Source organism: Ostrinia nubilalis, chromosome 4, assembly GCF_963855985.1.
Source record: "Ostrinia nubilalis chromosome 4, ilOstNubi1.1, whole genome shotgun sequence".
Classification (NCBI taxonomy): Eukaryota; Metazoa; Arthropoda; class Insecta; order Lepidoptera; family Crambidae; genus Ostrinia; species Ostrinia nubilalis.
In genome coordinates, this window is record NC_087091.1 from 13,376,668 (window position 1) to 13,391,452 (window position 14,785).

General features: G+C 37.7%; 1 protein-coding gene across 1 annotated transcript in view; it reads left to right on the forward strand.

The window, feature by feature from the left end:
* The window catches only part of LOC135071387 (uncharacterized), a 121,915-nt gene that overhangs the window by 34,178 nt on the left and 72,952 nt on the right, over positions 1-14,785 (forward strand). The window contains exon 2 of the mRNA XM_063965178.1: positions 13,583-13,745. Coding sequence (XP_063821248.1) covers positions 13,634-13,745 — 112 coding nt within the window. The 5' untranslated portion in view covers positions 13,583-13,633. The remainder of the gene's footprint in view (positions 1-13,582; positions 13,746-14,785) is intronic.

Sequence of the window (14,785 nt, forward strand, 5' to 3'; positions counted from 1 at the left end):
TCCGCAGGGTAACCAAAGTAACCGACATAGCTCGCAGAATTGCTAAAATCAAGTGGCAGTGGGCGGGGCACATAGCTCGTAGAGACGATGGCCGTTGGGGCAGGAAAGTTCTCGAGTAGCGACCACGGGCCGGAAGACGTAGCGTGGGCAGGCCTCCTACGAGGTGGACCGACGATCTGGTAAAGGTCGCGGGAAGAGCCTGGATGCGGGCAGCGCAGGACCGTTCATTATGGAAAATCTTGGGGGAGGCCTTTGTCCAACAGTGGACGTCATTTGGCTGAAACGATATCAGTCTTAATATAAATTGAGCCCATATAAACAGTGGCTGCAGGTCTGGGTTATATGAATTTCATAGCAACCGCTGTACGTGGTATCAGCAGCTGCTTTCTTTATTCTGACTTGAAATAGCAAGCACCTTTTGTAAAATAACACAGGCCATGTAATATTTAATTCCGAGGAATCACAGACGGGTCGCGGGTGGAGTTAGCACAAGTTTGAGGGTAGGACCACGGTAATTGGCAGCTGGGTGATGGTACAGTAATACGGATATGTTATGGAGGGTTGATTTAAATTGTTATACCGCTTAGGCTGAGTTGCACCAACGTACTTTAACCGTAACTATAACAATAAACAGTATTTTTTGTATGGAGTTTGACAGATTTTTGACGTTTGTTAAAGTTAAAGTTAAAATAAGATGGTGCATCTCAGTTGGGGTAATAAGTGTCTTGTTACATAAAACAAAACTACATTATCAAAACTATTCTAATCATACATAGAGATTCGAAAAGTGATTTTTCAATTTGACTTTACTTAAACTGAATCTGTTGAATATTAAGTATTGGATAATCAAATACTAACACAGATTTTAGTAGGTAGTACAAAAAAGATTAAAACTATCAAAGCAAGCTTCGCATCAAACCAAATTGAAACGAAGTTAATAACTAAATAAAATTATGCTTAATTTGTACCTATACCTTTAAATACCTATCGAGAATTTTAAACCCAGGGAAATTTTAAACCATTTAAGTAAAGTTTAAACTGCACCTTCGTATTATTTCTTACTCGAAGCGTGTATTACCATAACGCTAATGCCAGTCTGGCGTGTTGTTCTGGTAATTTGCAGGGAACTAAAACTCCAATTCGCGTGGACGCGCCGCATTAGGGATTACCTGGTATGTGTTGGATGTAATTTTCGCAAGTACTTGCCTACATTCATCATGTCAGCTGTTCGTTTCTGTACTGTTTAATAAAGTAGCACTTATATTTTCTAAAACCTTATCTTGATGGGCAGTGGGTGTTTTAAATAACATCAAATACAGCAATTTCACAAAATAATGATTACTGAAGTAGATTCTAAGTTTTGGTCACGATATAGACATCATCATTGGTATCATTATCCCATATCTACGCCCTCTAGTCAAGGGACAAGACCCTTGTTATGTAATTAATTTCCCCGAAAGAAAATGCGAAGGAACGTTTACTTTATTTGCAATTAATAACACAATGATTATAGGGTCTCATTATAATGATACTTATCTCACTTCAGCTTAGTCTAGTTTATACAGATCACAGATATTTTGTTTTTATCTTGAAAAAAGGTGGAGATAATAGATTCTACAAACTAGATAGTTTTTAGAATCTCTGCCTAGCCTACATGACTTGTAGAGTATCTAACATGTCATGTAGGCTGATTGACGATGCATTAACCCACTATAATTAAAGCTAAGGTCGTCAGGAATAGGGGAATAAATAATGAAACAAACAGGGCTTTTTACGAGTAGTGTTTCGGCCGCCGTCACGCGACTCCAAGAGGACGTGTAAATAACTCCTCATTTCCTCCACGTGAGTGATACCATCTTCAATTGCCCTCATAATATCGTTAGGAATTAGGTATAGTGGATAACACATAAGATTGGACATTTTTGTAGGAATATAGAACTTATTTCAACCACATAAGATACCGCAGTATTTAGCATGATCTGTCTTACTATTGAGTTGGATGAACGCTTGTCGGTGAAGATTACTGTTCGTGGAAATGAGGATATGAATGAAAATGACGTTTGTAAGCTGGTGATATAATTGCAATTTATCAACCAACCAACCTAGGTTTATACATTGTCATAGCTGGGCACCGTTAATCAAATAGTTAACTACGTTAATCGTTAAACCGTTAATAAAAAATTAACTTCGTTAAACGTTAAAACGTTACATTTCGCAAGATTTAACGCAAGTTAACGTTAATCGTTAATCCGTTAACACGTGATAATAAAACGAAAAAAATAATTGTATGCAAGGTTCAAATAATTTCGAAAGCTTGTATCGCGCATGGAATTTATTCCTCTTTTATGTTTGCGCTACAAGCTTTCGAAATTATTTGAACCTTGCATAAGTACAATTATTTTTTTCGGTTTAGTACAACTGCATTTCAGAATAAAAGCTTGTTTTTAAAAAAGTTTTTTAATTATTTAATTTTATTCACTTTTTAGTAGTAAATATCTCAATCTCAGAGCCTTGGTTCAATTACAATACAATTTAGCACCAAAGTGGTCGAAAAGACAAATCCAGCAAACCCAAACTCGATAAGTTTCCACCGTTTCGTTTAGGAATTCCTATGGCCACTTCCTGACTCCATCATCAGACCAGCTCAATGGTACCATAACATTTCATTGTCATCGTACTTACATAAGTATACCAAATTTCAGCTCAATCGGCTCAGGAAAACACATACTAACAAGTGTCGTTAGTGATCTGGTTACAAAAACTGTTGTTTTGGGTTCTGGAATTCTGGAAGCCCGAACGTACTTGTCAGAACGCGTTTTTCTAGCGTTTTTCAGCGTGCCTGCTGTATTTTTTGGTAAATAGTAGGTACTGGATTAACGATTAACGGACTTAGGATAATTTAACGAAAGTTAACGAGTCCGTTAACATTTTTTTAAGTTAACTTAAAAGTTAATCCGTTAATAGAAATGTTAACTTCGTTAATTAACGATTAACGGATTAACGAGTTAATGCCCAGCTATGTACATTGTACCTATCATGGAAAACGACAGAAAGGCATAAAAAGTAATTGATTTTGATGAAATTGAACTACTTCTAAAATTGTGATTAGTTTATCGATAAATAGATAGTTTTATTAGATTAAAGCTTACAAACTACATACTATTGTATACATATGCGGTTCGATTACTCTTTTATAATGCGAACAGCTAGGGACTGGAATTCGCTACCTGCAGACGCTGCTGTCTTTCCCGAAGACTATAATCCGGGCCTTTTCAAGGCGACAGTGAATAGGCACTTACAGGGCAAATATGTACCATCCTAGACTGCATCCCACTTAACACCAGGTGCGATTGTGATCAAATACCTGCCTCGTTAAGCATAAAAAAAACTTTTATTCAAAGAAAGTTTTATGATTTGATAGTTTCAGTACTGAAATCGGTTCCTAATTAAACTAATTAAAGTAACGGTATGAAAGCTCTAGATGATGCTGTGCTACAATGATAATAATCGAATAGCTGAATGCAGGGAAGTCCATTTATGTGTTCTATAGTTAAAACAAATATCCCGGCCTGGTGGTGCGTAAATTACGTTGCCTCGCACAATATGACCTAGTTTACTTACCTGCCTCCAACGTTATGTTAGGTTATCTATGCAACGTTATGTTAGGTTATCTATGCATAGCACCATGTCTTGTTTACGTTACACTGAAAAATTCTATATTAATTTGATCTACATATTTTCGTTGTTTTATAACTGAATACAGAGCTTCTTTGTCTAAGCAGTAAAAGTTACGTAAAAAGTAAGAATAAAAGATTTTTCCAATTGATGAAAAATAAAAAACCTTTTCCTAATTTACGTGACTTCATGTTTTCGAAAAACAAGATCGTCAAATCACAACCCAAAAGTTTCTTTTTATGTAAAAGTCCAAAAAATATGTCCACTTCTTTCGACAAGTAATCATGTCGTACAAATACTCGTACCTTCGCCACAAAACTTCGCTAACGATGAATGAATTTGTATGACAAAATACTTTCTCGGCGGAAAAATCTAGTCCGCGGACTATGGTATTATCGCTGACCGAATAAGACCTTTCAGAATTCTGTTTGCCAATTTCGGACCGTAATTTAAACGCAATAAGAGTGTTTTAAGTGCGTTAAGTGTTATATCCCTTGTCACATTATCATCTTAGGGGCTTAAAGTTGCTCCGCAACGACAGGCGGGATCCTTGCGTATTAGAATTAGATTATGGATTTATCTTTCCTTGGGGTATTAGGGAAATCCTTATTCGTGCATATTGTATGAGTAAATTCGCTCTGAATATTTAGTATTTGAGAATTACCAAGTTTTCTTTGTGGAAAGTTTGACCGTTGATGATTGAGGGTGTTTTTTCGGTATACGAAAAGAGAGGCATTAACAATGTAATATTCTAAACTTTTATGTTACATTTTTTACTAAATTCTCACTTTCGGGAAGGTAAATAAATACTAAATATATTTTTACCTTTTTAAAAGTGTTTGTTGCCAAATCCTGTTCAAGTGAGAATTTTAACAATGTTTTTAACCGATTTTAATGAAGAATCGAAATAAGGAAGCAGCTGCCATCCCATCTTAGTCCCAAACTAAACAGAATAAGAAGACATTTATGTTTTAATGTTCAGAGTTAGCCTCGAACCTGCAACCAAGATTACGACATTCAGCTGCGTTTTGTTCTGATTTGGAAGTAAACATCGGGCCAGGAGGTCTTTGTAAAAAAGGATATTATCGAGGTAGAGACACTGATCGGAATCACTATTCAAGTTTTTCTCTGTTATAAAATTTATAAACGGACAGTAAACTCTTTTAAGTAAGAGCCGCTTTAAACACTGTTTTGGAATTAATATTATTGAAATGTCCCTAATTAAGTGATAACATAATATAAAGATATGCATTAAAATGTATCATTATTAAAGTCATGTCTCCTAATGTTAATTTATCCACCTCCAAGTCGGTACCATAATTTCATTTAGATTCTTGGATCAAATCGAGTTACCAAATTGGCGTTAATTTAACAGGCTTAATATTTGTCGACACAAATTAAATCACGTGATCACAGGTGGGGCGTGAACCAAATTACACGGTCCGAAATATAGCGCCTATGTCGTCAGAGTGAAATATTAATGGTAGAACATCTTGTACAGTTGATAACGTATTAGACTATATTTTTTTGTTACAACACGAGAATGACATGAAATGTATGACAGATTGTATAGCGCCTCCAGCGGTTAATTTCAAGAACCAAAATCGTCATAGATGTTTGATACACTCTTTAGCGTAAATTCTTGTTTCGGCTGAGCTGTCAAAAAGGATTTGTGATGTGGGGTTGAGTGTACTCGTATAATAATTGTGGTTTAAATTTTTCTCTATGACGTAGCTTCATTATGGATTCCACATCACTTTAACACAGAAAATACCTAGTAACAAACAACAAAACAAAACAACTGTTGCCGAATCAGAGGTCAAGTTAAATGCTACGAGATGTAGCTATTTTAGAAGCGATTTTACAACAAAAAAAGTTCTGCTATCGTTTAGTTAGCCAAAGAGAAAGGCAACCAAACAGTCCTCAAAGCCAATGTGATTTACTATCCACTTTGACTAGGCCATCGGATACGATTAGGGCCTTGTATTTAACGACAGTTTACAACTCACGGATTTGCCACGAATACTAACTCAATGTTACGGGACACGCGATCCGGCCATAAAGTAACAAAAAGCAGTTTTTATGGGTTGCGAAAAAAGAAGTTTTGCGGTTGCCTGACAAGGCTGCAAACTGCAGTGCAAACCGTACCTATGTTTTGTATTTAGAACAAACTAAGGCTGGGATGCACCATCTTACTTTAACTTTGACAAACGTCAAAAATCTGTCAAATTCCATTCAAAAACCAACGGTTATCGTTATAGTTACGGTCAAAGTTAGGTGGTGCAAATCAGCCTTAATGTTTGGTTTTTGATGTGCTTACTTACAGTGCCTACATTAATTTTGATAAATTGATGCCGCAACATACTTACTCGTACATTTTAGAATTAAATTAACGGTTTAGCATAAGCTTTGATGGTCCGTGTTATGTATGATAATTCCTAGCACAATGTAACATAGATAATCGTTTAGTAATTCATAACTATGAGAGGCTCAGTAATCTGGTTGTTTGGATATTAACCAAGTTTCAATTTCAGCAGGAATCATAAAAGAAGTAAAAAATTGGCTCTTATTGTGAATTAGTCGTTAAATAAAAGTGCAACATCTACTGCCATACAAAATGACGTCGTAAAAATAAACAACGACAACAACTGAAAATAAAAATCGCGACACAATCAGCACAATAAAAACAAAGTTTCATTTTAGCATTTCAATGCTGCCATCTAAATTGCTATACGTATCATTTGCACGGCAAAAAGGCGTGGGTTATCCAGTCTTTTCGACTGTTGATGTCATATCCGACGTTACGTGCGCAAAATTTAATTAAACCTGCAGCGTTTTGTTCGAAGGGATTATGCTGTAAGATAAGGCTATCTGTTAAACCGTCGAAATTTCATTTAAACTTGGAACATTGGCCTCGAACGTTAAGTAATTAGATACATGGCGGTTGCTCATAACCGTCGACATTGGCACAATGACGGGCGCTCCCTTTGTGTTGGGCGAACATGTCGCCACGACCTAATTGGCTGAGGAATTTGTCAATATTTATTACTTTAGAAGCCACATTTTGTTAAGTTAAAACTTTTGAGCACAGTCAAAATTAAAGAGCAGTAAAATGTTTTTTGTAAAGGTAGCAGAAAGGCGCTGGATGCAGGCCGCTACCAACCGGGCGATGTGGAAGTGATTGGGGGAGGCCTATGTTCGGCATTAGACGTTCTGTGGCTGAAATGATGATGATGAAAATGTTTTTGATATACCTACATAGCTTTTTATATCTACAAATTCTTTATCACAACAAAAGGGAAGCCTACACACATTGCTCGTGGTCGCAACCCGTTAAATAAATAAATAAATAAAAAATCGTTTATTGCTTGCTTTACAAAAAAGCGTTAGCCTTTTTCCTTATGGTTGTCAGTTCTGTGAGCGATACCAGCCATGGTCCATGGAATGAGATAGGTTATTTTCTTGTCCTGATCAATGACGTCATTCGAATCCTGAAAGAGAAAAGTTTTGCTTCTTTGCGAAGTGATCGGATTTCACTTAGCAATACTATACTGAGTATACCAGCTGCTGTTAAGTATGTTTTTCATTAGCTAAAAAAACGTATTATTGTTTATGATCTTTTTCTGCGACAACCACGTCGTTGTTTTAATTGTTGTCGTTGCTTGTACCGCAAAAAGCTCTTTTTCTTGCAACATCAGCTCCATGACACAAAGGTTTAGCAACACGGCGCAAATTAAGCAGAATTCTCATAAGTACAAGTGTAAATATATTATTGCTTAAGCTTATTTTATTCCCTTATTAAAACAAACCTACCTCCCTTAGGTATATTTCATAGGTAACATGAGGGATTGTGTTAACAACACAGTTTCCAAAGTTTATCCTACTTCAACCAGCACCATAGTATATATAGGTCGACTCTACGCAATCCATCTGACCTAATTCTGGCGTTGACCGGCCACCTTGCGTTAACCACAAGTTGCCCGCACGCGTTAATCATAACATGCGCGTTGTTGTTAACCCATTCGCCATTCGGTCAAATAATGGAAATGTGTGATGAAGCGCCCGCACTTTATTACCTGTAGAACAAAAGGTATATTCACTTCAGTTTGTGTTTGTAATTACAGTCTATTTTATTGAACCAACAAACAATAGCACATCATTGTACTGACCTACTCGTATGTTTGTTTCAACAACATTTATTACTATTTTAGTGTGAAAAAATTTTGTTAACCGTCGTATTTGTAAAGAAAAATTGAGTGAAAAACGAAAATACTTATTAATCTTCTAAATTATTCATGAGTGCACACGTACACTACAATAATGACGCTTGGATTGCTCGGATCAAACTCCCCGCACCCCGCGCTTCCCTCGACCAGAAATTGGTGGGGCGCGTCTTCGTGGATGGCACGATCTACACACACGGCTTAAATAAAAATATTATGCAAATTATTAACAACTTTCAGACTCGCGTGTATAGCACCTGAATACTGCCGCTATAAATCGAATGGGCCGTAACAGGCTTGTTGTCTGGCTTTATGAGTCGCCATAGACGTCTGGAATGGTTTATGGAACACTACAGGCAGTTAGTGGAACTGCCGGGACTGTCGGGACTGTCGGCTTCGATCTTTTTTATCTGACTCGTCCTAACCACCTTATTATACAGATGCCCACATAATAGTCTACTTGCCGTTTATTGTCTGAAAGAGGAACATTGTTTTTTATGTATTTACCTACTTGTACTACAGATACAGAACTACAGACATTATTTTTACAGAATTTTCTGCAGCCATTGTTTTTGCAATGATATCAGTTAGAATAGGTATGCAACGAAATCTAGAGCTGTAAATATATTGGTTTCATTCGAATTGGTAATGTCTATCAAGCTTTTTTGTAACTAACCTGTTTACCCCTCGAGGTATTTTATTATGAGTGGGTTCCCCACAATAGTCGAGCGGCGGTGGTGATCGAACCGCGTTCTTCGGATCATGATTCGGCCAGTCCGACTCCTCCACCATTCGGCTATCGTCGCTTATTTGTATCCTTTCATCATCAATATAATCATCATCATGATTCTCTCGGGGAAGATCGTTAGAAGGAAAGTCATACGACATATTATCATAACGATTGACCTGTCTACTTCCTCAATTGACCGTGCCCAGCATTTGCATAGGTATTTACTTAGCGTGCAGCTCAATCGATAGCGGTGACGCCACAGATGCGGAACGTCACGCAGGAATGGCTAGCGATGTGGCTGCATAATAGATCTAATTGTTTGCTGTAGCTTCATAGCAAGTACATTACACTGTACCTACTGCATAGTAAGAAGGACCAAACAGGCTCTAATATTTAGCATGTTTTAGCTTAGCTTAACTTTTTGCAAACTCGAACATTGAAGACGAAATTACTGATTCAATTTGATTGTTCTGTATCTTCGGATTTTAATGATTACAACTGATGACGATGATGATAACCCTAACACACACACCCGGAAGGTTAGACACAACCTTCTTTCCATTTTGGGTAAAAATAACTATTAAGAATTCTTTAAAAAACATGTAACTGTTCTTCGGAGAGCACATAGATGCTACTACCTACTGTAAGTAGATAGTGGTCGTTACGGGACACGGCAGAAGCCTATCATGGATTGTAAAATCTGATGTTGCGATTAGAATCTTAACGACTTTTATGAATATTGTTATGCCTGAATCAATAAATAAAGGTAAAAAATAAAATATTGTAGGTTTTGTGATGATATTAATCTAACCAACATCTTGTATACCATTTTCTCTCATATTATATGCCCGTATCTTGGCAATTCGAGTTGCGTCGGAAGAGGCCAACTTTCAGAAACAATTTTCGACTTTCCGGCCCATACCTACAACATATTGCGATGTTGGCACAGTGACAAAAGTAAACAAAACTGAATTTGAAGTTATTTTCCGAATTAAACCCATCCCTACCCTATAGGGTAGATATACCGAAAAATTATTTGCAAAACGTAACTTATTCTGTACTCTGCATTTCAATTATACCTGGTCGCAAAACGAACCCTCGAATTTTATTATCCGTCACGCACGCTCATAACAGCATCCTACGTTGAGTGAAAAAGACACACCATACCCGAAATATGGAATCGTTTGGAGTTGGGTCTTTGTTGTTATAATTAGGGGTGAAATTATGTGGCATGCTGGCGTGCCCAGCGATCGATGCGATCCTTACGCCACAGGTGCGCCGGGCTCGGCCCGAGTTCACTAACAAGGCTACATTTAAACGTGTATGTATGTACATCTATGAGCAGTTATTAGTGAGCTGTGAGCAGTTAAATACTCGTTTTTTTACTAGCGTTTCGTATCGATTAATATGATGATTGTAAAAAAATAGGTAGGTAGGTACCTAGTACAATCTGTCGTCTGTAAAAATGGTGTTTAGGTAAAGTCCACAGAGTGTTAGACTATGACTGCTCCGTCTGGGGCTCAACAATGATTGTTGAACTTTAAAGTTGCTGAATTTAGAGGTTTGCCTGCTTTCGGATGGGATCCAGTTAAACATAAACTAGAAAATAAAGTTTTTTCAGAAATAATGTTATAGGCTACAGGTAAACTACCAATTGTGAATGTTGCCAATTCAGATATGCGAAATTAAAAATAGTTTGCGACTACGATTGCACAAAAATAACGAACGCCATGCGGGCTTGTCTGGTACTGATAATAGCACCGATTCAATAAAATATAAATACAATCTTCACAAGAAATATTTTGCCTCTGAAATTGCGGATTGCGATATCCAATCCCTGCCTTCCGGGTCCAAAAATTTACATTGTTAATCTTCTCATTGTCAAACCGCAGATGTTTCTCATCCTGAATAATGCGGATGATGCATAATTCAGCGGATCTTGTATATTGTCAGACAACGCCATCTATCTCGCGAATTTTACACAAGTACGTCCTTACGCTCCTTCAGGACGTCATGAATAAAAGAAAAATCTCAGCAAAAGAAATTGTTGAAGTATGTAAAGATGGTATTCAACAAATACTTTCATGGTCATGCACTAAACAAAGATAGGTATTGTATGCTCCATTATACTTTATTTAGAACACCCCTCAATGCTTCCCGTCATGCAAGATGAAATATGTTTTAAAAATTACATATAGCTAGTTAATAAGGTACCTATGCTACCAACAATAAAAATAACAATATAAATAATATCCAAGTACGCTGATATATCGATATAACAGCAATAAAAGGCATAATTATAATGGACGCCTTCTCGCTTTTGATTACTGCCTCTTTTGTGAGAATCTCTCCAGGCCATGAGAAGTAATAAGGGAGATAATTTTGGATCGGAGCTGATTTATAATTCACCTAAATCTATATTAGATCATTCAGAAACACTTCTTTATGGAATTCCACCTCACTTTCGGAGTTGAGAAAAAAATGCCCCTATGCTGAATTTCACATGAAATGACTTTTAACTACTCGTATCTTTACACGAGTTACTATATTTTGGTTGTTGTTTCTGTTAGATGTATCTGCTACATAACTATAAATAAATTGATTGTATCTTTTCAGACAGTTTATGTATTATAATAAAAATCTAAGTTAATAACTAGGCACTATGATTCAGTGAGTCTAAAAAAGCGAAACTTCAATGAGATTTTAATTAACTGTAAAATTAGATCATTAAAGAGTTGACGAACATGTGACATCATAAGTTTCTCTATTACTAATTAATCGGGTTTTAACAGCTCATAAAAGTATGCCTATTGATCGGCAGTATCAACTACCCACTCACAAATTTGAAACGACCACCAAACCCACATCAATATTTCAGTTTTATCCCCAACCCAAATTAAACTTTGTGGTTCGCATTAATGCAATCAATTAAGCCATAAACCGCGTATAATAACAAATTTTGCCACACATTTTGCAAAGGAAACATAATTTTAATGCTCCTGAATAAATTCAACCTCGTTTTTAATCTAAAAAGCGTTAGAGTTATCGCGAAACTAATCGTAAATGCATAGAACGTTGTGCTCGATCGAAGTGAAATCCAGACCGCAAATTAAAACTGTGAACAGTAGGCCCAGACTTTTTTATTTTATTTCATAATATTGACTTTTCTCAACATAATCACAATTTTAAGTATTATTCCGGCGAAGTACCTACTTCCTACAAACCTACTAATTATATCCTAATGGGCGGATGGAAGGATGTTAATTACTCTTTCACGCAATAACTACAGAATACGAAAACTATAATAAGGAAGTGCTAAATCAGGCTAAGAACTCGTGGCGCGATTTTTACCCGTGCCCGCGGCGATTGCGGGCCCGCAGCTTCTGTAGAATGCAGATAATGTATGTAAAAACGAATGCACATCTCACGCACGACGCGGTTTTCGCCTCAATTGGTTTTTATGTTGGTTGGTGACCGCAGACAAAAGCTAGTTCAGTGAATTTGTAAAGAAAGCATCGAGTCATTTGTCATATTCTTTGTCATTTTATTTTCTATTGAAAAATTATACCGACATGCGTGACGCGTGTCCCTGTACATACATTGACGCCACAATTAGATATGAGTAATAAATGAGTTGCCTTTAAATAAATTAAAGGTAGTTTTTGATGCCGTGACAATGTATTATGGCAGTAAATAATTCATGAGAGAGTATGGCACGCATGAAGTTCGCCTCATATGCTGTTCAGAAAAAGTGGCTATACTACGCATACTATGTAAATCCACCACCAAGCTATTTTAAATACCTAAATAATTTACTTTGAATACTGCAGAACTGCTAAACTCGAGTGGCAGTGGGCAGGGTACATAGCTTGTAGAGCTGATGGCTATTGGGGCAGAAAATTTCTCGAGTGGTGACCTAGTGTGAGCAGACCTCGGGAACTAGGAGGACCGACGATCTGCTGAAGGTCGCGGAAAGTACCTGGATGCGGGCCGAGCAGGACCAGTCCTCGTGGAAATCCTTGCCTACCCCTTTGTCCAGCAGTGGACGTTATTGGGCTAAAACGAACGAACGAAATGCAGTATTATTGGTTGCAGCTTGTGTTAATTTGAAAGGGTCTGCTTAAACTTTTTATCTTATGGTTAAGCCACATTACGGGAATACGCAAACTTCGGCGTAATCACCCATTTGTCTGAAAGATGAGCCACACCGCAATTTGGGTAAATGTCAGCATTTGTCGGGCAACGCTTCTAGCAAATGGATAAGTTGTGGGAAAAATGTATAATGGAGGCATTTTATAAAATGACTAAGCTTTGGTCAAATGTTGTGATGATTTGTCAAAAGATATAAAAATGTATATCATTGAAATTGTGTAATCACTGGCACTGTATGCCTCCTACCCTTCTGCCTCTGGTGAATTAGAAAGGGGCATCCTTCTGCAGTAGAAACCAAATGACGTGATGATAATTTCCAGACGACACGATATCAAGCTAATCAAGGTACAATAGCTGCAATAAGTGCGACTTTGCAACAATTTTTTTTAAAATATCTGATGTAGAGTCGAGTGTCAACTGTGCGTAATTTAATGGTACCTACAGTCGAGTTTATAAATTATAATGGCAGTGCCAATATTTTAACTCGATTCTAATGTACTAATATTATCTCGCTACTGAATACCAATTTGTCGATAAGATCACAGCCATAGCAACGGCCAACAGAGGAAGAAAGAAAACAAAAATAAAATCCTATTTCGCTATTGCACTAACTGACGCCATAATTTAGGTGGACCAGATGTGTGTAATGTGTAGTGTTATGTCACAAATTCGGTGGCAAAAGTTGTATGGCACTTATTGCGGTCTACTAGTTGCTTTCTATGTGTATATCTGAATGATGATTACGAGTATTTAACCATGAATGTAGCACCCTAATTATACATTTTAATTTTTTTGTCCACAGAATGCCGCGGCAAGGAGTGACAAGCGCGGGGTGAGGTGACGCGGGGGCGCCATGAGCGCTCCGGAGCCGTTCGTGCTTCAAGCGCTGCAGGGCTTCGTGCACGGCAGCGAGAAGTGGCCGGGGCCTCGCGCTGTCAAGATATTTGTGGCCTCCGCTTACAATGGTAAGCGCTTTTCAGCTTAATTCCCGATTACATCGCTTCAAGCGGTCGCGCTGCAGGTCTTTGTGCACAGCAGCGAGAAGTGGCCAGGGTCTCGCGCTGTCAAGATATTTGTGGCATCCGCTTACAATGGTAAGCGTTTTGTAGCTGAATGGTCACTAGATGAAACTAACTAAACTAACTTCGTCCACTCCAGCTAATTCTTTATTAGTACGTAGACACTTTTCAGGGCACACTTATAATACTATGCGCAACCAGCACTTCGGTACAACACATCGGCAGAAGAAGTGGTGGAAGAAACTCAAATGTTTACAGGCACAAAAATAATAGCACATAACAAGTATTTGATGTGCAATAGAAAATCTTCAAATCGTATTACCTAACAAGCACCTTCTTTTGTATTCAAAACAAGACTCACCCTAGAATAAAGAAACCCAACAGAAACTTGTGGCGTGCAATGATATATCACTTTAAAAGCAGCTTTCAGAAAATGCTATATTTCTGTTGTCATAAAGTCTAAAGAGTTATACGAGGGGGAATTGTAAAACGCAAAAGTATTCTGGAACAACTGTAAGCCGGGGAAACTAGCTCAGACTACAAACTACAGTTATCTAAGTATACAGGCAAAGGAGTCGACCACAGTCACCCCTAGAATATCAACTGAGTTAGGGCTTGTTCTATGGAGACATCCCGTTTCTTGCAGGATCTTTTTTTTACAGAATTCCGTTTAGTAGTTAGTAGACGTGTTTTATTATTAACGTTTACACGACCATCCCTTTTACAGCGTCCCGCAAAATCCCGATCTGTTCGAATTATAATTCGAATTTCAAACACACAAGTGTCTTCACCAGTGGGACGTCCACCCACAAGGTGGACCGACGACATTATAAAGGTAGCAGGAAAGCGCTGGACGCAGGCCGCTACCAACCGGGTAACATGGAAAGCATTGGGGGAGGCCTATGTTCAGCAGTGGACGTCCTATGGCTGAGATGATGATGATGATGATGAAGTGTCTTCACATGACCGTCCAGTTTTGCGGGATA